The following is a 23,750-nucleotide window of genomic DNA, read 5'->3' as shown; positions in this document are numbered from 1 at the left end:
ACACCACTTTGTTCAGATATCATTTGTGGCCAGGTTGCTTCTGAAAAAGAGCTACTCTGTGGATGTTACCTGGTAAAATAAAAAAAATAGTTTATAGTTCATCTCCGGGTTACACTTTGCAGCCCCGGTGGATTTGGGAGTTTCACAGATGTCTACGTGATCCACCAACCCCTGCCTCCTAAGTACCGCATCGCCAGGGGTGCGCTTACACCACTCCCCGTCACCACTCGGCTGGCTTCACCTTGGCGGTGTTTGATCCTCAGACTTCCAGTGAGCGTGCTGCTGCTGCTACTGCTGCTCCTGTTGCTACTGCTGATACTGCTGCTCCTGCTGCTGCTGCTGCTCCTGCTGCTACTGATGGTGCTGCTGCTCCTGATGCTCCTGTTGCTACTGCTGCTCCTGCTGCTACTGCTGCTCCTGCTGCTACTGCTGGTGCTGCTGCTCCTGCTGCTACTGCTGGTGCTGCTGCTACTGCTGCTCCTGTTGCTACTGCTGATACTGCTGCTCCTGCTGCTACTGTTGCTCCTGCTGATACTGCTGCTACTGCTGCTCCTGTTGTTACTGCTGCTGCTACTGCTGCTGCTCCTGCTGATACTGCTGCTCCTGCTACTACTGTTGCTCCTGCTGCTACTGCTGCAACTGCTGCTTCTGCTGCTGCTCCTGCTGCTGCTCCTGCTGCTCCTGCTGCTACTGCTGCTCCTGCTGCTGCTGCTAGTGCTAGTGCTGCTGCTAGTGCTGCTGCTCCTGCTGCTACTGCTGCTTCTACTGCTGCTCCTGCTGCTGCTGCTACTGCTGCTTCTACTGCTGCTCCTGCTGCTCCTGCTGCTACTGCTGCTCCTGCTGCTGCTAGTGCTACTGCTGCTGCTCCTGCTGCTACTGCTCCTGCTGCTGCTGCTGCTACTGCTCCAGCTGCTGCTAGTGCTGCTGCTGCTCCTGCTGCTCCTGCTGCTGCTACTACTGCTGCTGCTACTAGTGCTACTGCTCTTGCTGCTGCTACTGCTCCTGCTGCTCCTGCTGCTGCTGCTGCACGGCTTCTGAGCGGCCAGCAGGCGGCGCTCTGACACCGCCCGTTGCCGCGCGAGCCCCGTGATGGAGGCGTGCGGACCGGGCTGGGGCCACTTTGTTATTATTGACTTAAAGCTTTCGTGACTGCAGGAATTCTTATTCTTGGGTCTTTCGGTAAAGTTACCTAGATAGGTTCAAAGAAAATAACAAAAAGAACAAAAAAAACTACTCCCCAATATAACTATAGTCATACCTCGGTATACGACCGCTTTGGAATACGTCGAAATTGGTATATGACGTGTTTTGACGAGAAAAACGTCTCTTGGGATACAACGTTTTGCTTGGGATACGATGCGCTTGCTAGAACTTGCATGGGTCGGGATGAGTCGCCCCGTCCCCACGTAGACCCCGTTCACGACTGAGACAAAGCGCCGCTCCTCAGTCTGACTGTAGATCTCGTTCAGTGCACAACCCTTGCGAGAACTCCCTGTGAATTTTCACGTGTTTGTTGTCATTTCAAAGTGAATCTTCAGCAAGGTAAAGTGACGTTAAATTGTATTTTTATTTAAATTTATTGTAATTTATTTATGCATTTATTTTAATGTATGTATGCATTTTAGTAATAAGTAGTGTCTAAATTATCCTATACAAACACATTCATGTATAATATGCCATATAAATATAATTTCTTATACTCTGGAACGGATTATTTCCGTTCCCTTTATTTCTTATGGGAAAAATTCGTTTGGTTTTCGTCATTTTCGGTATAAGTCCTCCTACCTTCTAGAACGAATTAACGATGTATACCGAGGTACCACTGTACTACCACAGACACAGCTCAGTTTGTAGACGCCGGGGTATTGCATGTCAGGGATCACATCCTTCACACAAGGGATCAGATCACGAATTTTACGTAGTGTTAAATCGAACCTGGATCTTGTGTTTGTTCATGATTTTTGAAGTATTTTTAGTGACCCCCTGCTATGTATGGCAAGGTGATGGTTTTGATTGGGTCCTCAGATGGTTCTTTCCCAACGGTTGGGGTGAAAGCTTTACGGATTGTGTAGGCTGAATATCCATTCATCTTGAGAGCTTGGTGTACATGTTCCAGTTCACTGGCTAGGTGATGACGGTCAGAAATACATCAAGCTCTATGGTGTGGAGCTTTGATGAGGGAATTCTTCTGGGATGGATGGTGGTGGGAGTCAGGTTTTAGGTAGGCATCCGTATGGGTGGCTTTCCTGTAGACAGTGTCCCATTGAGCCATCTGGTCTCTTTTAGATTAAAACATCCAAGAATGGTAACTTGCCATCTTTTTCCACCTCCATGGTGAATTTGATGGCTGGGTGTATAAAATTGATGTGGTTGAGGAATTGGTTCAGAGCTGGTCGGCCATGTGGCCAGATGACAAACGTGTCATCGATGTACCTCTTCCACAAGGACGGACGTAGATCGGATGCCTGGATGGCATCTGTCTCAAAATTTTCCATGAAAACATTGGCGACAACTGGAGATAAGGGAGAACCCATTGGGGTACCTTCAACTTGTTTGAAGAATGTTCCATTCCAGGGGAAGTAAGTGTTGGTGAGGCAGTGTCTCACCAGGGCCGGTACATCAGCATTCAGTCCTTGTTGTACCAAGTCTTCAATGATTGCAATGGTATCAGGCACAGGAACTTTGGTAAACGAAGAGACCACATCGAAACTAACGAGCAAATCACCTGGAGATAGTTAGATGTCCTTAATTAACGATACCAAGTGAGCTGAGTTGAGTACAGCTGAGGTGGTCTTACCAGTAAATGGTTGTAAGGTCTCAGAGAGAAATCGAGCCAGTTTGTAGGTGGATGAGTCAATGGTGGAGACGATAGGACGAAGGGGTGTCCCTTCTTTATGGTTTTAAGGAAAACCGTTTGGTTGGTTCGATCAAAGATGTCGAATCAGTGATGATATTGTTGGTTTTCGTAACGAGGCGGTTGGTGAGATCTCTTTCATTTTGGTATAGCTACCATCATTAAGTAGGTCCTGAATTTTGTTATTGTATGTGGTTTTGTCCATGATAACTGTGGCATTGCCCTTGTCGGCTGAGGGGATGACGATGTCATCTCTCTTTAATAATTGAGAAAGCTCAAAGCGCTCATCTTTACTGATGTTGCTAATAGGTGTCTTAGCGTTTCTGAGGATTGCAGCGATTTCCGATCTTGCCACGTCTGCAGTAATGGGTCTCAAACCCTTAAGAGCTACGTCGACCTGGGCAATGATATCATCAACTGCGATGTGTTTAGCGGTGACTGCGAAATTCAACCCTTTGACTAGAATTGATTTTAGGCTGTCTGAAATTGGACTTTTACTCTGATTGATAACAATCTTGTCAACGTCTAACTTTTTAATGTGTGGATCTGGCTTCTTCTTGGAAAGGAGGTTGAACTTGGACATCAGGTTATCTTTGCATTTAGCTGCCATTGAGGCGGCTTAACGGGCTGTGATGTTGTCTACATGTTCCCAATCAGATGTAGATATTTTTTCCATCAATGTTAAGTGTGATTTCAGGAGAGTCTTGTCTGAATCGTCTAGTTCAAATCGGAGCAATCGTATTCTCTCTGAGATCAGGGCTAGGCCAGCCCTGAACAAGATCCGTTTAGCATTGGGAGAAGTGACTGCAGCAGATGTCAGTGTAAAGGCGATCGGTATTACCTTAGTGTCGCGGCATCTCTTCAGAAATGTGAGCGACTCGATCAGGTGAGCCTTCTTGTCTCGAAGTTTGTTAAAAGATCTAATAGTTTGTGATTGCAGGAATTCATATTCTTGGGTCTTTCGATCAAGTCACGTAGATAGGTTAAAGTCCAAACTGACAACCCCCCCCCACCAACGCGGAGACAGAGCGACGAAATCGGCTTCCTTGCCCCCCGGAGAGCCAGGATGGAACGTTGCATCTCGGGGAGAGGTGGCGACGGCTCGTCGCGGACATGCCTTCATCCAGCGGCGGATTGGACCGTGACCGACGATGTTGTTACGCCTTGACCAGAGCCCTGACATGTAACAATGTGGGACCTGACGATACTTTCCACGTGTCGACGAAGAACCTCAACACGCAGGTGCACAGGTGACAACTCTCTGGAAGGGTCCACTGCACGGGGCGGTTCCTCCTTCCCCACGCAACTCATCTGCAGAACGCCCCAACGTGGCAGCAGCCGCCTGAGAAAGAGACCTGAGACTCGCCGAGCTTTTTCCTAGGATACACAAGCCACATACGCATTGCTACCACGATTGCTGTTGTTGTGGGACGACGTGGTGAACAGTGCTGGATTATCCTCATAGCAAAATTAGCTCCATATGCTACGGGCCCTGCAATTTCAAGGGCCCCGCGCTAAATGCTTTCAAGCTATCAATTCTGGTTCAGTGATTCTGCACTTGTTCTATTACTATAGGACTATATCGCCTTCAACTTTTATGAATGACCGGGTGTTTAAGGTTAGTGATTTGTCGTATTACCTGGCTGTATAGCAAATGAAAATATACAATTACATTACTATGCAAATTTAAAATTTGTGTGTTCAATATTTATGTTTTTTTTTAATTTAGGGCCCCTTTATAACATGATGCTACAGGCCCCGCACTAGCTTAATCCGGCACTGTTGGTGAAATATGGTCAAATAACCGCCACGCCCCGTAAGACGTGGGGAGCACCTCCACCAGCAGTGGATTGACAATTGGCTATACACAGGTATAAAATAATTATTAGTATTTCAACTCAGAACGCCTACAGTATTCACTCACTCTCTTAACTAAACTAAAAATTTAACTCAAAAAACCTCTATGATGGATAAAAACTAAACTATTTTTTTAATTTTACTAGGTAAGGCCCACTGAGCAATATAAGCCCTTTTTCAGAAGTGACCTGGCCACAGCTGATACCTCGACGACGTGGCTTATCACGTGGAAATGTATAGCAACAGACAAAAACTCTCAACACATGTTTCTAAATGTGGGGTGAAAAAAACCGGAGGACCCAGAGAAAAATCCACATGACCACGGGGAGAGAGACACGCAAATTACAAATATACAGGTGTCACGGTCGGGATAAAACCCACGACCTCCTGTATACCAGGCGAGGTAGTTAACATCTCACCACCAAGGGTACGTGAGCTCTTGAACCCCGACTGTGTGAGAGAGCTCCATGGTGTTACCCCATTGCGTGCTGCTGGGTATCCTCCAGGCACTCCGATTGTGTCCCAGACAAAGCCAAACTCTCACTGCTGGAAACGGCCAAACAAACATTCACACCGCAGCACGCTCCTGAACCATCGCACCCGCACTCGGCGAATCTTTCCTGATTTGTGTAACAAACGAGATCCGTAACATCTCGTCACCGCAAGGAACCAAGACACACAATAAAGCAGCCGCGTGGTTGCTGGTGCCAACAATTTCCCATGCTCTTCAGTCCTCTATATATTAAGGTGTTATCGTCTAGTCAATCACTGTTTACATGTAGGAGGAAACCCGAGAACCCGGAGAAACTGCATGCAAGGGGGAAACGCTCTATCCCATACAGAGGGAACAGGTGGAGTCCACATTTTTGCTGTACGGCCTTCTCCTGGCAGAGCCAGGGTACAGCTCCTTCTCGACGCTCACCAATCCTCGCTACCTCCACCCGGCCACGGTGTATGACCCGTGTAACCGAGGCATTCCGCCGTCTCAGGCGTGGGCAGGTTCATGTTCACAGCTTGGTAGACGCCGCTAACCCGCCCTGCCTTCTCTCCGCCCACGGCAGTCGGAGGCGACAGAGGCGGTGACCCCGGCGACCTCGGCTTCTCCGGCGGCCCCGGCGTGTCGCCCCACGTCCCAGCCTCCCCTCCACGCCGCGACTCTGCCGAGTACCTGGCGCTACTGACGCCGCCGCCGCCGCCTCGATTCCACGCGGCGGCGAGGGACCTGGACGATTGGGAGCTGTCGGAGGCGGCGTCGGACCCCGGCTCCCCCGAGCGGGGACACGGCACTCCGGTGCCGTGGGACGAGCCGAGCCCCGACGCCGAGGCCGGCGCCGGCGCGGTGACGGGGGGCGGCCGTGGCGCGGGCTTCACCGGGAAGCAGTTCGGTGACACGTTCCCGGACGCGTCGTCGGACGACGAGCAGGAGGGCGCGCGGTTCGCCGCCACCGCGCCGGCGCTCGCCCGCCCGGGTGAGCGACCTGATCGGCGGACCGCCATCTTCCGGTGGCGCGCCAAACCCTGCCCCGCGTAGCGACGGAGCGCGCGCGCAAGTTAGCGCCTCCTGTCGCGATTTCGGTCGCTCCCTTCTTTAGCTCAGCGTCAGGCTCGGGCGGTTTGTGAGAAATGTTCGGAGTAGACGAGGCTCGTGAGAAATGAGCGACGTCACGGGTTGCTCTCTGCAGCGCCTCCGAGTGGCTCCTTGATGAAGCGTCACGGTCACCACACCACTCCCCACACCGTCGCCGCACTGTTACCTACGTATGTCCGTTGGATTTCTTCCACACCGCATGTAGCCAACCGGTGGGGTTGAGTGCGGTGGGGCGAGCGGTGGGGCGAGGGGTGGGGCGAGCGGTGGGGCGAGCGGTGGAGTGAGCGGTGGTTGAGAACGGTGGAGCGAGCGGTGGGGTGAGCGGTGGTTGAGAACGGTGGGGCGAGCGATGGGGTGAGCGGTGGTTGAAAGCGGTGGGGCGAGCGGTGGGGCGAGCGTTGGGGCGAGGGGTGGGGCGTGCGGTGGGGTGAGCGGTGGTTGAGAGCGGTGGGGCGAGCGGTGGGGCGAGCGTTGGGGCGAGGGGTGGGGCGTGCAGTGGGGTGAGCGGTGGTTGAGAACGGTGGAGCGAGCGGTGGGGTGAGCGGTGGTTGAGAATGGTGGGGCGAGCGGTGGGGCGAGCGGTGGGGCGAGCGTTGGGGCGAGGGGCGCTCACCCGCGTGTCCGTGTCGCCCACAGGAGCCCAGCGACTCCGTGAGGAGCTCCGTGGCTGTCTCCGGGGACACCCGGACGCCGACGCCGCACGCAGAGTCGAGGTGATGCTCCACCAAGATCTCACGAGAGCCCAGCGTCCGTTGAAAAATGAGAACGATCGGGCCGGTTCTTGTCCCCAACCCCTACAATATTCTGCTAAAGCGGGGGGGGGGCGGCGGGGGGGGGCACTGTAATGAGGTTTACCTCTCGCGTGACGAGATGGCGGTGAAATGACATGATGCTCGTTTCAAAAGATGAGGTGTGGATTCAATAGTGTGGTGGTGGTTGTGGTGGTGGTGACGGTGCGATGAATTGTGGGTGTCGTAAGTTGGGTTCCATGGTTAAGTGTGGCCGCCGTGATGAGGATCTGTTTTCCGTGACGAGGATGGGGGGGCGTCGTGACGAGGTGTCGGTGCCGGCGCTCGGCCGCGGGTACCACGTGGGTAATTCGAGACGCATTCGGCCGTTGACGATCGCGGCCGCTCGGTCGCTGCGTCACTTGTGGTGCCTGTCCCAAGATAACGGGCCGAACCGGAGCAGCCCGGTTAAACCCCCCAAGCGCCGTTTGGGCACGGCGCCAATCGTCGTCGAAATTGTCGCGGGATCCCGCGCGGTGACTCACGCGCCGGGACAACCGCACGTTGACCAACCGCGGTAAGCGGACGTGCGATTGCAGGAAGGTATAGGATGGTTAACGGGAGGAATAGGAGGCGTAAGATTGTTGGTCGGAAGAGTCACGTGATGAATGGGAAGAGGGATATGAGGAGGGATAGGGGGAATAGGGGGATGAACGGGAGGCGGAGTAACAGGAGGAGGAACATGAGGAGGGCGTCTTCTGACATCCTCTCTGGAGCGTGGTTTTGGAGGAGGGTCACGGTTCACGCGCATGATGCGCACGGCCACGCCGCCGCCGCTGCTGCGTGATGTCTCGCAGCTCTTTGCCCAGCGGCTGGGAGAGCTGGAGGGCTGGGTGGAGGCGGCCGCCGGCGCCTTGCACGAGTGGACGCCCCCCCATGACCCCGCCGACGCTCCGAGCCCCGTGAGCATCCCCCAACTCCCCACTCCCCGCTCCCACCCACCCGTGCCATCACCTTTTGCTCATTCGTTGATGTATTCCTTCACGTTCAGCACCCGCTCGCTCGCCCGTTCGCTTGCTAATTCGTTTACTCGTTAATTAATTTACTTATTTGCTTTCTGATTCATTCTTTCATTCACTCGCTGCACAAGTATTCCCTCATTCATTCACGAATTCACTCGTCCATTCAATCGTTAGTTCATTCATTCAATAATTTTATTCTCATCCCTCACTCGCCCGTTCACATTCATTCATTTGCTCGTTCACATTCCGTACTCGCGCACCCACTCATTCCGTGGCGGTGTGGCAGCGAGCATCGGGGTCGCGACCTTCGTGACCTTTGTGACCTCCGCGACCTCAGCGAGCGGCTCCGAGCATTTTAAACGACTCGCAAGAATTGCGCCTGGGCCCAGCTCGTCCGTTCGCCGCGTCTCTGGTAGAAATTGAAAGGAGGCATCGCGGAAATCTTTCAACGCTCGTTGGGAGTGGGGGCGGAGGGGCAGGCGGCGGCGCAGCGGTCGGCGCGCCGCGCGTTAAGGCCGGCCACCTCCGAGCGATGCCTCGGAAGGCAGGCGGAGCGTTGAGCCTGAGCGGTGCACGGAGGGGCAGCCGCCGTGCACGCCAGCTCGTCAGCGGGCAGCGCAGCGGAACCCAACGTTGTACTGCACTGCCCGCGGCGACACTCGCCGATGCGCGGCGGAAAAGCAAAACAGAAAATTCCCAGGTGAGGCCTAGTGAGCTATGTAGCTCTTTCTTAGGAAGCGACCCGGTCGTGAATTGGCTTCTCATCAGACAAATATAATGTAATGGGGCTTTCCCCCCTTTTTTTCTGGCAACGAAACTGAACCCTTTTTTTTTACAAGGAATCATGTCTGCATTAACCACAATACCTGTGGTCAAAATGCAAACAAAAAATACACTCTGATATTACATGCATTGTCCTTTAAACTGATTGGTACACACCAGAGACGGCATTCTTTTGAGCCTCGTCTCAATTGGTGCTAGACCAGAGGACACCAACAGGCATTTTGACCACAAGTATTGTGGTTAATGCACACATGATTCCTTGTAAAATGGTTTCAGTTTTGTTGCCAGAAAAAAGGGGAAAAACCCTATTATATTATTTTGGTACTGGCAAAGGAGGTTTAATGATGATGATGATGATATCAGACAAATACTCAAAGCACACGTTAATAAATGTCGAGGGAAAAACCGGAGGGCCTGGAGAAAAATCCACGCTGCCACAGGGAGAGAGAGAGACGCAAACTCCAAAAATACAGCAGGCGTCAGGGTCGGGATCGAACCCACGACCTCCTGTATACCATGCGAGGTAGTTAACATCTCCTAGCCACCGTGATGATGAGAGAGAGAGAGACACGCAAACTCCAAAAATACAGCCGGCGGTAGAGTCGTGATCGAACCCACGACCTCCTGCATACCGGGCGAGGTAGTTAATATCTCCTAGCCACCGTGATGATGATGAGAGAGAGAGGGAAACACGCAAACTCAAAAAATACAGCAGGCGTCAGGGTCGGGATCGAACCCACGACCTCCTGTATACCAAGCGAGGTAGTTAACATCTCCTAGCCACCGTGATGATGAGAGAGAGAGAGAGACACGCAAACTCCAAAAATACAGCAGGCGGTAGGGTCAGGATCGAACCCACGACCTCCTGCATAACGGGCGAGGTAGTTAACATCTCCTAGCCACCGTGGCGCCCATGGGATTCGAGGCGCAGCGTGGGGATCGCTCGTCCTCCCGTCCGTATGTTCAGCAAGACTCTTTCGTCCACCTTTTTGGATCCATCCCACACTACGGTTTATTTTTCTTCTGAGCACACTCCGGGCGTCGCGTCAGGGGGTGAATAATTAATTTGGAACTGTCGCGGAGCAGGATAGCACCCGCGGTAAGCGAATGTCACAGAGCTACCTCGGAGGTGCACCACCGGTCCCCAAATAGAACCATCTCACTGGCAGTGACGTTCATCACAGAACGGTCAAACCCCCTACATTTTAATTTCTCACAGCTTAAATTCAGCCAAATTAAGTTCAGAACCAAGTTTCACCTGATTGAGGATCGAGCTGAGATCATCAACTCGCTGCACTTGAGAACCTGGATTAATGTGGCTCTATGTGAGTCTATGGGTCTCTATGTGAGTCTATGGGTCTGTATGTGAGTCTATGGGATTCTATGTGAGTTTGTGGGTCTTTATATGAGTCTATGTATCTCTATGTGAGTCTATGGGTCTCTAAACGAGTCGATGGGATTCTGTGCGAGTCTATGGTTCTTTATGCGAGTCTATGGGTCTCTATGTGAGTCTATGGTTCTCTATGTGAATCTAGGGGCCTCTATGTGAATCTATGGATCTCTATGTGAGCCTATCGGTCTCTACGTGAGGCAATCAACTCGCTACACTTGAGAACCCGGTTCAATCACGGGCAGCGGCTGAAACCTGAAATCCACCCCAGGACCTCACCCTCACCAATGGCAAAATCAGACGCCGACGCCCAACATAAAATACATTTCTCTTTGTCCCGTCCATCCGCGCGATATCCCCAATCGTCGCCGTCGGCACCAGCACTGCCGCGGAGTGATTGGCCATCGATCGGCAGAGGCAGACTTCCTCGCGCCCTCCAAGTCCTCACCGCCGCTCACGCCACCCCCGTGGGGTTTGCCGCTGCCCCCCCCGCCAGTCGCGAACCCCGGCGGTGTTCAACTTCAGACGGGGGTGCGGTGCAGCGAGGAGGTGCAGGTGGTGGTGGTGGTGGAGCGATGAGGTGGTGATGACGACCACGCACGCTCTCTCATCCTGTTACAGACCTGTAGCGTCAGGTGGTGGGGGCTGGGAGAGGGGTGGTTGAAGTCCCGAAGCTCAGCACCTCCCTTTTTATAAATTCTCAAAATCAAGTCAGGAGCCGACCGCGTCGCTACGAGCCCTCCGCTTAAAACATTTTTATCAATTTATTATTTTATTATCATTCTACGTGACTTTACCGAAAGAACCAAAGAAGATGAATCATTGCAGTCACGAAAGCTTTAAATCGAAATTTAAAACATTTGCTTAACGCTGCTGCCTTCCGTGGCGCGGAGCGGTGGTGCCACGGTCAGCGAGCGGCGCTACGGACCCGGCGACCCGATACCTGGTGACGATTACCTGAACCGGTGCTCGTCCCGCCCTCCGGTCGGCCGACCCGGCCTTAATGAAGCACCTCGTGCTGTGCGTACACCATCTGTGCCCGGAGACACAAATGCGGCTGAGCGTGATTCCGGCCACGGCGCCCCGTCGCGCGGTGCCGTGGCCGGCCTTCGTGGGCTCTACTCACAAACAGCGCTTGCGTGCGTGGTGGGGAGTCACCGGCGTCTCTGCTTGCGTGGCGGAGCCACGGCGCGGGATCGAGCCGTGGCTCCAGGAGCGCGATCACGAGCGGGACGTTGTTCCTCGCCCCGCACGATCATCGAGTCGCCGGCGCGCCAGCAGCGTTCGCTAAAGAGCTGTCGCCGTCGTCATCGCTAAGCGGACAGGGCAGCCCGCTAATGCCTCGTTTATTGCCTCGTGATTCACAACAGTCGACTCCTAAACGATTGAGATAAGCTCTACGGCGTTCCAGTAATATCAACCAAAGGCGCAGCCCTGCAATTGCTCACTGGCGCGACTGCTGTGGGAAAGGCCTCCGCCAGACGGGGCCACGGAGAGTCCCTCGAGTGGCTACTGTGGCCAACTCTTGCCTCGCTTGCTTCAACGTCTCGGCAAGCGTGGAACACACCCACTTTTTATCCCCGCCACGCGTGCACACGCGCGCGCCATGCCTTAGGGAGACTTGAGACAATCGCACCGTCCCAAAATAATAAACATCAACAACAACAACAACAACGCCGATCTCCGCCGGTTCTCTCCGTGGCCATTTTTTTTCATTATTCTTTTTTTTTTCTGGCAGCAGCCGTTGCAGCTGAACCCGGACGCTCACCGAGCGGAGAAGGAGCTGGTGCTGGCCGAGGGGCTCGCGCTCCTCTCGCTGCCGCAGCTCGACCAGTCCGGTGAGCTCCCCGCGGTCCCGTCGGGCACGAGGCGGTCGCGACCCCTTCGGCTCGCGGGCGCGGCCGCGAGCCGCGATCCGTGCAAACCGTGAGAGCAGCCCCGTCGCGAATGTTTCAGCTTGCGTGCCGAGTCGGAGATATTAAGCCGATGTGACAGCGATACATTAATGAGACGGGCTCGGATGTGACAGGGGTGGGTGTGTGTGGGGGGCAGGGAAAGGTGTCGTGGCCGGAGAACACTGAGTGGCAGCTCCCTGCGGGCACAGAGAAATGCTGCTCTTCGATTGTGTAATCAGCTTAAATAGTGAAGCCTCGTTTGTCCATTGCAGGTTGCTGGGCGATTGAGAACGCCGGTGTGTAGAGGTGGCAATGGCCCGGTCACCCGGAATGCGCCCAGTCACCCGAAATGCGCCCGGTTACCCGAAATGCGCCCGGTTACCCGAAATGTGCCCGGTTACCCGAAATGCGCCCGGTTACCCGAAATGTGCCCGGTTACCCGAAATGCGCCCGGTCACCCGAAATGCGCCCGGTCACCCGAAATGCGCCCGGTCACCCGAAATGCGCCCGGTTACCCGAAATGTGCCCGGTCACCCGTAATGCGCCCGGTTACCTGAAATGCGCCCGGTTACCCGTAATGCGCCCGGTTACCTGAAATGCGCCCGATCCGATCTGAGAAAAGTAACGATGGGCCGTACACTGAACCCACTGTGGTCGGCACTCATTCAGCGGAGGAGGAGCAGCAACACGAACTCCTCTCTCCCTCTCTCTCTCTCGCTGCTGAAACCCTCTCGTCGAGGCCAGCAGCAGACCTCGAAATTGGCATTTAGCTCCTGAACACATTGCCGTCACACGCACGAATAGAATAGTAGATTTGACGAGCACCCTGCATAAACAGGTGTTCTAGGCTGTGCGGTTGTGGGCGACTGTGGGCAAGCGCAGCGAAACCAATTGTTGTACTGCATTTCTACGCTCCCACGTCCATGCTCCCCGACTGCTAACCTACCGCTGACCTGGCAGAATAACCCCCCCCCCCACTGGCTGCCACGGTGTGTGTGGGGGTGGGGGCCTCATCCAGCAGTGGATTGATTATGGCTGACGATGTTGAGAGGAGCGGGACGCGCCCAGCATGCTGCCGTGGGGTTCCCAGAGCCAGCGAGGGTGCCGCTCCCCCCATTCGAGTTGTAAACTCGACGTGACGTGACGACAGGGCACAGGGGAGATACAAAGACGGAGATGGATGAGAGGAGAGAGATTGCAGACCGGAGAAGGGTGAGATAGATTAATTCACTTCTTCGGGTTAATTGGATTTTTTTGTTGTTGATGAAGATCTCAATCGAGCTCATATTTCGTGCAGCCCTTTGGTACTATCCCCGCGAAGCCCTTGATCTATGTATATGTCTCTATGCCACACTTCTTTCGCACCACCGTATGTAGCCAACCATGCTTCTCTGAGGTGCGGGGGAAGGACAACAAACTGCTTGGGGCCCTGAGCTTTTGCCTTGTTTGCTTAACGCCTCATCGCCACCCTCGGCATGGACGTCCGGGAGAGATGGGAGATGGATCTCTCCCCTCCTTCCCCCCCCCTTACCCCCCCTCCTTACCCCCTTCCCCTCCTTCCCCCCTCCCCATCCTTCCCCCCTCTCAGAAATTAGAATGCACTGCTATCCCCCGCACACGTTCTGCAAGTTGGACCGCGCTACACTTTTGTAATTTCCTGCGTAATTTACATTTCTCCAGGCTATTATTTTAAAGTCTAGATTACATTTTATATTTTACTTTGTCTGACGAGCATTTTGGCTTTTTTTTCATCTCAACCAATGACGATGGGGGGGGGGGGAATGGTGTGGGGGTGGGGGGGGGGGGTGGCAATACACTTTTTTTTTACCAATTATGCTGTCGTTTCAATTTTCCCACCGCAGTGATTAACGGTGAATAAAAAAAAAGGAATGAGTGCGTTCCTGTCCCGCTGGGCGCGAGCGTCCGTGATTTGGAAGTTGTCGACACTAATCCCGCTCGCTTGCTACCGGGGAGGCAAAACCGAATCTCTCCTCCTCCTCCTCGGCCCGGCGGCCGCGGTCGCCACTCGTGGCTAATTGGAGACTTAATCGAGATTTGTCGCGCTCGCCCAAGCGGCCCGTTGCGTTTCTCCCCCACCAAGGCCCACGAGTGGCCTCTCCCACGACGCTCTCCGGCGCCCGGCAGGAGAATCAGAAACAATTTAGCCGCCTCGCGCCCGGGGTGATAACCCTATAAATTGCAACAGATCCCCGTATTTTTTTTTTGCGCGAGGCCTCCGAATTAATGAGCGAAGATGCCGCCTTCATCCAACGCAATTTGTCCCCGCGACGGGGAGGCATGCGGCCGCATAGCATCGGGCGAAATGACTCCTTCGCCAGGGCGTGAGCCCCCTAATCACGAGCATCTCGCCCTAACCAGCGCTAATTTGTCGCCAGACGCTCTCTGCCCCGGCCGAGATTAAGCCCGTAATGAAATATTGATTCGCGATGTTTTCCGAAGCCATCCTCGCTCGCCGTGCCCTGCAGGCCTGAAGGGCGAGCTGGAGCGCGTGGAGCGCCTGTGGCGGGAGGTGAGCGAGGGGGTGCGGAGGGCGCGGGACGACGGAGGCGGCCGCCGCCCCGCCGACGGCATCACCGGAGACCACCCTACCAGGACGGAGGGGACGAGGCCTGACCAGCCGCAGGTAACGCGTGCCCCCCCCCCACCCCCCACCCCGCGTGCCCCCCACTCCCAACAAATTCCCAACCAATTTTAACGAGACGGCCACTACTGGCACGACGGCGCTCATTCCAAACGTTTCCTTAACGCCCCCGATTTTACAGCAAAACGAAAAAGAAATGCCTCCACTCGGAGTTCAGCTTGCCGTCTGCTTAAGCCGGACGTGTCGCTGTACGGCGTCGTTAACGCGGGATGGATGTGGGGGAAATTCTATCGCCCGTTCAATCGTTTCCGTGGCCCTGGGAGTGAGCACGTGCTGATTAAAATCCCTTTCGTGTCAACTGTGAGCCGGCGACTTTGTCAGTAATTATTGCGCCCAGACCCTAAGTGCACAAAACTAAAACTTTATTTTACAATTTTTAAATACATTTTTTGTATTCCCCCTCGACCGTTCGACATCTGCCACGATCCGAGGACCCCCCCCCCCCCACCCTCCCTCCCCGGCTGATTGTGATCATCGATACGGAACAATTTTAACTCGATTACGACCGCCGGGGCCCTGATTGGAATGCAGAAACCCCGAGCGCCACTCCTCCTCCTCACCGCCGCCACTGTCCGGCGCTGTGCGAAACAGCTGGAGCTGATTAAGGGCCCCCGGAGCCAGCGCAGGCCGAGCTGCCCGCGAGGCGAACGGCCGCGTTGGGTTACCGCCGCTTCAAACGCTTAAATTGGCCAACGAAAACAACAAAAAAGGAAAACAGGCTTCGCTAAATGGCAGACTGTTCGATGGAAATCCCTAAAAAGCTCAAATCCATCGCAAGCCACTTGCACGCCATGTGGTCAACCTGGGGAATCATCATCATCATCAGCCACGATCAGTTCAGTGCTTGATGAAAGCTGTGCCACGATGCTACGGCGCTCAACGTCCGTCCGTCCGTCACGGTTCAACTTCACGACCTCGGCCACGCGCATCCCCATCTGCATTTGTTTCAAACGCATCAAAACGGGAAGAATTGAAAATAAGCCTCATGCGAAGTGGTACGTTGCGAGCGGCCCTCTGTCTCCCTCTCCCCCCCTCGCCCCGCCCCGCCCCCTCCCCCCCCCACGCTCTCCCCCTCCCAATGCTCCCCCGTCCCCCGCACTCTCTCGCCGTCCTAAGCTCTAATCCGTATGCGCCGTCAGCTCCTCCTTGAGGCAGCCCCTTCTCCGCGACGTTCAATTTGCATTTCTTTCATGCGTGTGATCATCCCGAGCCCCTAATTCCGTGGAAAGCTTTCCGCGTCTTCGCAAGATAATTTCTTTTTCTCTTTTCTCACGAGTGATTGAAATTTCCACGTCTCCCCCGCTCGGACGTCCGTTTGATCCTCGGTCCTCCTGCCCGCCCGCCGTTGCGCCGGCGTTAAAATAAATATACGCCCTGCGGCTTCCTCCCCGCTCGCTCGCCCGCGAGTCTCTCCGAGAACGCCGCACGTGCGTCGAACTTCTTTCGCGCCATACGTAGCCAGCCGAGATAACCTAAGGCGTGGGTTTTTTCTCGCCAACACACCGGTGTGCTGAACTAGTCACGAATTGGCACGTTTCGTCTACGTGACAAACCTTGCTAATTGGCTGTGTCGGGTGGCGGCGCTGCTGGAATGCTCGAGATCAAATGTGTATATTTGCCCGCTGGAACACGTGGTTCGGAAATACGGACGTTGGCAAGGAAAGTGACACGGCTACAAAAAGCGAATGCGTGCAGGGAGGCACAGAATCGCACTGGGAGACAGAAAGTAGAGCACCTTGATGAGCGACATCGCCACTTTGAGCGTTAAGCAAAGTGAACGGGGCTTGGGGTACGGGGAAACGGTGGCCGGAGGTCGATACTACCCATGGAGTGGCAGCCAAAGTAGGGAACGTGCCCCAAAGGACGTGCCACTGTGGAGATGGATCAATCCGCTGCTGAATGAAGGCCTCCCCGGGCCGTCGTCATGTCAGTCTGACGATGCAACAATCCATCGGGCTCCTGTGTACGTTAGACGTTCTCTCTCGGGTGCCCTGAATACCATCTGTTCAAAAAATGTGTAAAGGGAGCATGCATTTTGATCCTCTTCCCAAGTGAGTTAACGTTTCTTGGAGCGCCCTAGAATATGAATCCGTCCATTCGACTTTTCAATTAAAAAAAAAACCTCTTGCCCAGCAACTCAGACGAAGTCAGGGACATGTTGTCAAATCGATTGTTTTGTCTTTGTGGCAGGAAAATGGCCCCGAAGCATCCGAGAAGCGGCTGCAGTGGCAGGAAGTCGACATCACTGTCTCCATGGAGGAGGGGGACGACGAGGAGGAGGACGAGGAGCAGGAGGCCACGATGCGCGATCTTTGGGCCTGGTTGTGCAACGTGGACGAGGCCCTGGCGGGGACGGCTGGATGGGGCCCCCTCGCGTCTCCGCGCCACCACCAGAGCCTCCTGAAGGTCAGGGATCTGTCCCCATCATTGCTCTTACGTTGATGTTGCTGCTGCTGCTCCCGAGGTGATTGCTCCCGAGGTGACTGCTCCTGTTGGTGACTGCTCCCGTGAGCGTCACTCACTGGTTCTGCCAGGCACACCGCGCTGTGTTCGTCCACCACACTGCAGCTCACAGCAACACAACAACAGCAATAATTCCACGTATAAATCAGTTTTCATCAAGGATCTCAAAGCCCTGCACAAGACACAGCAGCAGACACGAATCTACCCATTCACTCTTCCACCAACTCACCCACCCACCCATTCACCCACCCATCCATTTACTCACTCACTCACTCACCCACCCACCCACCCACCACACCTCCGGCCACAACACTTCTCAGTCTGCTGCTTCCCGTGCACTGCTGCTGCACTCTGGAATTCACCTCCTACTCTCATCATCATCATCATCGTCACTGTCGTCGTCGTCATCATCTCTTGCCCCAGGTTCTCATAATAATCATAACGATGACCTTGCTCAGTGCAAGCATCGTCCAGAGTGAATTACGTTTCATTGAATCGGGTGAGGCCATCTCGTCCGTCACACCTGCCACAGTGCCGCTTGTCGCCGGCCACTCGGCACTTTGCGCTAAATAACCGTGATGCTCCGCCTGGCAGCGGTGGTACGCGGTTCGGCACGACGCCGCTCGTTCGCCCCGGGGGGGTCGCGCCACCGGTAGCAGCGTCGCACGAGGCCCGGTCGCCACGCACGCTGATTGGGCCTCATCACCCACGGCTGATTACTCCGAGCGTCCAGGATTGTTTTAGCGCAATCAGTTGGCCGGGGGGAGGGGGGAGAGGGGGGGGTTGGCGGCGTTGGGGTGGGGGGGTCGACGCCTCTCCCTACGATCTACGACCAGCGCGACCGCCCCGGCGCTTCTCGGCGGTGTGACGGTGGGTTAGCCGCGCCGATACGCGGCGGGTGCGGGCGGTGATGATTCAAGAAGCCGCCGCCGTCGCTGCACCTGCTGTGCCGAGAGGTGCAACCGGCGACCCCTGGACCGCGGGTCCGGTGCGCGAGGTCCGTTCCGGCGTTGGGCGGTCTCTCGTTCACCCGTCGTGAGAACGCCGCCGTCTGTGAGCGACACTTTATTCAAAAAAGTAGCGACCGCATCTCGTTGCTCGTCGTCTTCCCAACTTCACGACGTTCGACGTTTTGTCAACGTTGGCGATTTACCCGCCCCCCCCCCCCTCCAGCCCCACGTCGTGGGTAGCTTCCTGGTCGTTCCGGTCAGGAAGCTACTGTGCAATTTTAAATGCCGATACGCACCTCCGATGAGCACGGTTGGCTACGTACGGTGCGAAAGAAGTTCACCATACAGTACATGGTCACTGTCGTCATTATTACCATGGTCGTCATAGTTACCGTGATTGCCATGGATACTTTGGTTGTCACGGTCAACGCAGTCAATGTAATTGCCATGGTTACTGCGCTGCTCATCATTTCTGTGGTCATGGTGGTTACAGTGGTAGAGGGCGCCTTGTCATGGCTACCACGGTTGTCATGGTAACTACAGTCATCGTAGCTACCGTGGTTGCCACAATCACCACGGTAACCTCGGCCACCGAGGTCTCTCCCCGGGTTGCCACGGTAATGCACGGCACGTCTGATTCTCGCGCTCCGCCGTGACGTTCTTACGCGACGCTCGACAAACCAAGCAGATGGGCAAAACGTTTTTTTTTAATCGGGAACCGCAAACTTAAAACAACAAAAAAATGAAGAAATGTATTCTGATCTGGATCAAAGCAGGCGCCGCCCGCTCGCTCTTCATCCTCCCCTCCCCCCCCCACCGTGCATCGTCGCCTCCCCCTTAAGAGCTGCCGGCGGACGTTCGATGATTAGTTTTACTCTTTGAGGTCGACGAGTGTGAAGTCGAACGGTGGATCGCTCGGCCCAGGTGTCGCTGTGATGTGCCTCCCCCTACCCCCTCCCCCTCATCCCCCACCTCCCTCCTTCCCCCCCCCCCCCCAACCATACCCTCCTCTCGATTCCCACCGAGTTCAGCCTCCCGGTCACCGCTGGCCGCGCCGTCACCAAAACGGCCCCCAGCGCGAGATCGAGGTGTGGCTTCGTTCGTCTTTGCGCGAACACGCACGGCGGCCGTTCCTGTCGATCCACTGCTGGACGGAGGCCTCCCCCCGCACGCCCCGTGCTTGGCCGTGCCCGTCGGTGCCGGCTTGGCCAAGGCAGCCGGCGGAGCGCACGGGGCGCAATGCGTTGTTGCGCCCTGCGGCGGGCCTGTGACGCCGTGGACAGCGAGAGCTATCGGTGGTGCACGTCGAGAGATCTTGCCAAAAATTAATTTATTTCGCCGAGCGTGTCGGGGAAAAAAAAAAAAAGGTGGATATTCGGTCACGTGCGTTTTTCTCTGGGTTCCTCCGGTATTTGCGTTCAGATTATTTGGTTGCTACTATAAATTCCCACGTTTGATGATGATGATGATACAAGCCGCTTCGATGAGCTACCGCGTGTGGCCAGGTCGCCTCGGAAAAAGAGCTAATAGCTTAGTGGGCTTTACCTGGTAAATAAAATGGTTTAGTTTATTATCTGTGTCACCCGGACCCTGTAATCGGTCCCCGAGGACTGCGCCAGGAGCCGATAGTCCAGTAAAGATCATCGTCCCTACTCCGTATTTGGGGCTCGTATTTTTTTTCCGTGACAAGAAAATCGTGTAAAATCTAAACGCGTTGGCACGTAAGCCCACTTTCCAGACTCGCTCGGCTTTCAATGCGGCTTTACTCCGGTGATAAATCTGTCCTGACCCGTCTACCCATGACCCCTAACTCCTCACCCTAACCCAGGTGGGGGGGAGGGAACGATTATTTCGTAGGAAACAAAATAATCACGAAAACCGGGTGGCGCGGGGAGGAATACTCACCGAATAGTAGCTAAATAAACACATTCCTCAAGAATGGAAATATCTTACAAATAGGTGACGTTTCGGGCAATAACCCTTCCCCAGCTAAAATCACGCCCCGCGAGTCGCGCGGGAACCTCGCCCGGCCGTTGTCTCCGCGTCAAGCCGCTTTGCGCGAATCCCCGCGAGCGATGCTTTTCGGCCGCGGCGAGGAATGTCGCGACGCGTCCATCGCGGCCGCGACTGTGCGTCCGCAGATCGGCGCCACACGAGGATTGCGGAGACGCCGTCCCCCCCCCCCCCGTCCCCCCCCCCGTCCCCCCCCCCCCCCCGCTCGCTCGTTTGGCTCCGGCTCAAGCGCCGGGGCGGTCGGGCGCCTTTGAAGCCGCCTCCCCTTTCATTCCGACTCTTCGGACCCGCGTTTCTCCACCACCACCACCTCCTCGTCAATGCGGCCGCTGTAGGACTTGGCTCGCCGAATATATTTTATGAGGTCATCCCAAGGTTTGCGCGCGGATTCCATTTTTCATCCAGCGGCAAATTTCCACCCTACCCCCCCCTCCCCCCCCCCCAGAAAATTATTTCCTGTGCCTCCACCGCTCCGACCCCTCCCCCGCTCCTCCCCCCCCCCCGCCACCCAACCGACCCAGCACTGAGCTCCCGAAAGCGGCTTCATTCAGTTCTGAATCGCGCCAAAGCGACCGACGAGACTGGGAAAAACGAGCGCAGCCCTGGCGCTAACCTTTAACCCTTAACCCGGCTGCACCGCCCTCGCCCCATCGCTGGGCTCACACGTGGGTGGAGACTGCAAAGGCGCCGGGCGCTCTCGTTGAACATCCTCTCCGCCGCCAGGTCTCGTTCCGCCACGTTAATTTCTCACCGAATAAGGATGCGGAGCGGCAGAGGAGGGCACCACGGTGGTGAGAAAGTTAACTACCTCGCCTGGTATACAGGAGGTCGTGGGTTCAATCCCACTCTGGCGCCTGCTGTATATTTGGAGTTTGCATGTCTCTCTCTCCCTGTGCTCGCGAGGATTTTTCTCCGGGTCCTCCGGGTTTTCCCTCCACATATATAATCCACGTGCGTTTAGAGTATTTGGCTGCTATCAATTTCCACGTGACCATAAGCCACTTGGTTGAGCTATCATCTGTGGTCAGGTCGCTTCTGAATTATGTAGCTCAGGGGGCCTCACCTGGTAGACTGGGCACAGGCAGAGGAGGGGAATTAATTTGGCCGCCACCGTCACGGGAGCCGATGGGAGGGAGAAACGTGGAGCTCGTATGATGCACGCTCTGTGTGCACTTAAGTGGCCCTTATTGAACCAGCTGAGAGATGGTATTGAGATTCGTTTCCTTTATTGAGAAGCGAGACCTCTGTGTGGTGCCGCCATTGTGGCTCCCTGCCGATGTGTTCTTCCGCCGCCGTCCGGCACGATGTCCGACGCTTTGAAGGCTGCGCGCGCTGCGAGCTTCTTTGGGGAACTCGGGCAAAACGTCAGACATCGTGCCGACGTTTCGCTCGACGCGCGGTATGGCCCGAATACGCTTGCGAGAGTCCACGCGTGCTTGCGTGCGTGCATGCGTGCGCGTGGAAGTTTGCAAACACCAACACGATTCCATTCTGTACTAATTGGACAGCAGCGTCAGCTGTCCCTCCTTCACCATTGTTTCATTGTGTACGAGGTCAGAGGGTTTGGCACAGAAGTTCACCTTTATTGACTGCTGATTAGCCCCCCATTCCACCTCACCTTCCACCCCCCTACCTCCCACCGCCCCCACCCACCCCCCCTCCCCCCCCATTGTTCACAGCCAAATTGAGGCCACTTCCCTGTCGATTATCCTCATCTTCCTCTGTGCGTGTACCCACACACACGTGAGAAGGCGCAGTGTGAAGTTCACGCTCGCGGCGTCGATCCCTGCACGCGAGGCTTACTGCGTAAGCAGTGCGCAGACTCGCGTAAGATTCGCACGGAGCAGCGGGCTTGCAGAGCGCCCGCCGGTTCACCGCCCCTCCGTGCTAGGCGAGGATCCCCGCCGCTTCTGCGCGCACGGCTCCTTGGGCCGCGATCGCATTGGGACGCCGCTGCGTTAAACCCAAACCGCGGTGCTAAACGTCGCTGTGCTGGGAGCGGCCTTGCCCCCTAAGTAGCCCGAGAAGAGAAACCCGGAGGCGCCGGCTTTCTGTCCGGAGAGCAGCGGCGGCAGCGGCAGCAGCAGCTCGGCCCGTGCCGCGATTCACACACGCGTGTGGCTTTCGTGACCCAAGAACGCGAACCCGCACCGCCCGGGGCCTCTGCTTCTCACTTGCGTTGGCGACGCCTGTGGACACGTGGGCGCGGCAGATTGTCGCTGTTAAACTGCAAGGGGACACGCCGCCGGCTCGCCGCTCGGCGCGTGCCAGGCGACCCTCGAGGGTTCGGCCCAGAATCCACTGGGCCCGGACCGACCGTTCATGCCCTGCTTCATCGAAGCCGGTCTGGTCACTCTGCCTGCCACATCCAGGCAGCGCTGTTCCTGCAGTGTCACGTTGGGGCAGCACTGTTCCTGTAGTGTCACGTTGAGGCAGCACTGTTCCTGCAGTGTCACGTTGAGGCAGCACTGTTCCTGCAGTGTCACGTTGGGGCAGCACTGTTCCTGTAGTGAGGCAGCACTGTTCCTGTAGTGTCACGTTGAGGCAGCACTGTTCCTGTAGTGTCACGTTGAGGCAGCACTGTTGCTGTAGTGTCACATTGAGGCAGCACTGTTCCTGTAGTGTCACGTTGAGGCAGCACTGTTCCTGTAGTGAGGCAGCACTGTTCCTGTAGTGTCACGTTGAGGCAGCACTGTTCCTGCAGTGTCACGTTGGGGCAGCACTGTTCTTGTAGTGGCACGTTGAGGCAGCACTGTTCCTGTAGTGTCACGTTGAGGCAGCACTGTTCCTGCAGTGTCACGTTGGGGCAGCACTGTTCCTGTAGTGAGGCAGCACTGTTCCTGTAGTGTCACGTTGGGGCAGCACTGTTCCTGTAGTGTCACGTTGAGGCAGCACTGTTCCTGTAGTGAGGCAGCACTGTTCCTGCAGTGTCACGTTGAGGCAGCACTGTTCCTGCAGTGTCACATTGAGGCAGCACTGTTCCTGCAGTGTCACATTGAGGCATCACTGTTCCTGTAGTATCACGTTGAGGCAGCACTGTTCCTGTAGTGAGGCAGCACTGTTCCTGTAGTGTCACGTTGAGGCATCACTGTTCCTGTAGTGAGGCAGCACTGTTCCTGTAGTGTCACGTTGGGGCAGCACTGTTCCTGTAGTGTCACGTTGAGGCAGCATTGTTCCTGTAGTGAGGCAGAACTGTTCCTGCAGTGTCACATTGAGGTAGCACTGTTCCTGTAGTGTCACATTGAGGCAGCACTGTTCCTGTAGTGTCACGTTGAGGCAGCACTGTTCCTGTAGTGTCACGTTGAGGCAGCACTGTTGCTGCAGTGTCACGTTGAGGCAGCACTGTTCCTGCAGTGTCACGTTGAGGCAGCACTGTTCCTGTAGTGTCACGTTGAGGCAGCACTGTTCCTGTAGTGAGGCAGCACTGTTCCTGTAGTGTCACGTTGAGGCAGCACTGTTCCTGTAGTGTCACGTTGGGGCAGCACTGTTCCTGCAGTGTCACGTTGAGGCAGCACTGTTCCTGAAGGGAGGCAGCACTGTTCCTG

The 23,750-nt window shown here is 55.5% G+C and overlaps 1 protein-coding gene across 2 annotated transcripts in view; it reads left to right on the top strand.

The window, feature by feature from the left end:
• Positions 1-23,750, top strand: part of LOC116947702 (uncharacterized) — a 109,196-nt gene that overhangs the window by 40,656 nt on the left and 44,790 nt on the right. Inside the window, exons 6-11 of one of the 2 annotated variants that reach the window (XM_032963714.2) lie at positions 5,773-6,180; positions 6,936-7,012; positions 7,885-7,989; positions 11,964-12,060; positions 14,604-14,761; positions 16,970-17,185. In XM_032963714.2, the coding sequence (XP_032819605.2) occupies positions 5,773-6,180; positions 6,936-7,012; positions 7,885-7,989; positions 11,964-12,060; positions 14,604-14,761; positions 16,970-17,185 (1,061 nt within the window). Of the gene's footprint in view, positions 1-5,772; positions 6,181-6,935; positions 7,013-7,884; positions 7,990-11,960; positions 12,061-14,603; positions 14,762-16,969; positions 17,186-23,750 lie in introns of both variants that reach the window. The other variant, XM_032963712.2, reaches the window with a different exon arrangement.

This window comes from Petromyzon marinus, chromosome 31 (genome assembly GCF_048934315.1).
Source record: "Petromyzon marinus isolate PM22_M1 ecotype Great Lakes invasive population chromosome 31, UKy_Petmar_22M1.pri1.0, whole genome shotgun sequence".
Classification (NCBI taxonomy): Eukaryota; Metazoa; Chordata; class Hyperoartia; order Petromyzontiformes; family Petromyzontidae; genus Petromyzon; species Petromyzon marinus.
Note: the sequence above shows the minus strand (reverse complement) of the source record. Positions and strands in the feature narration are given on the sequence as shown.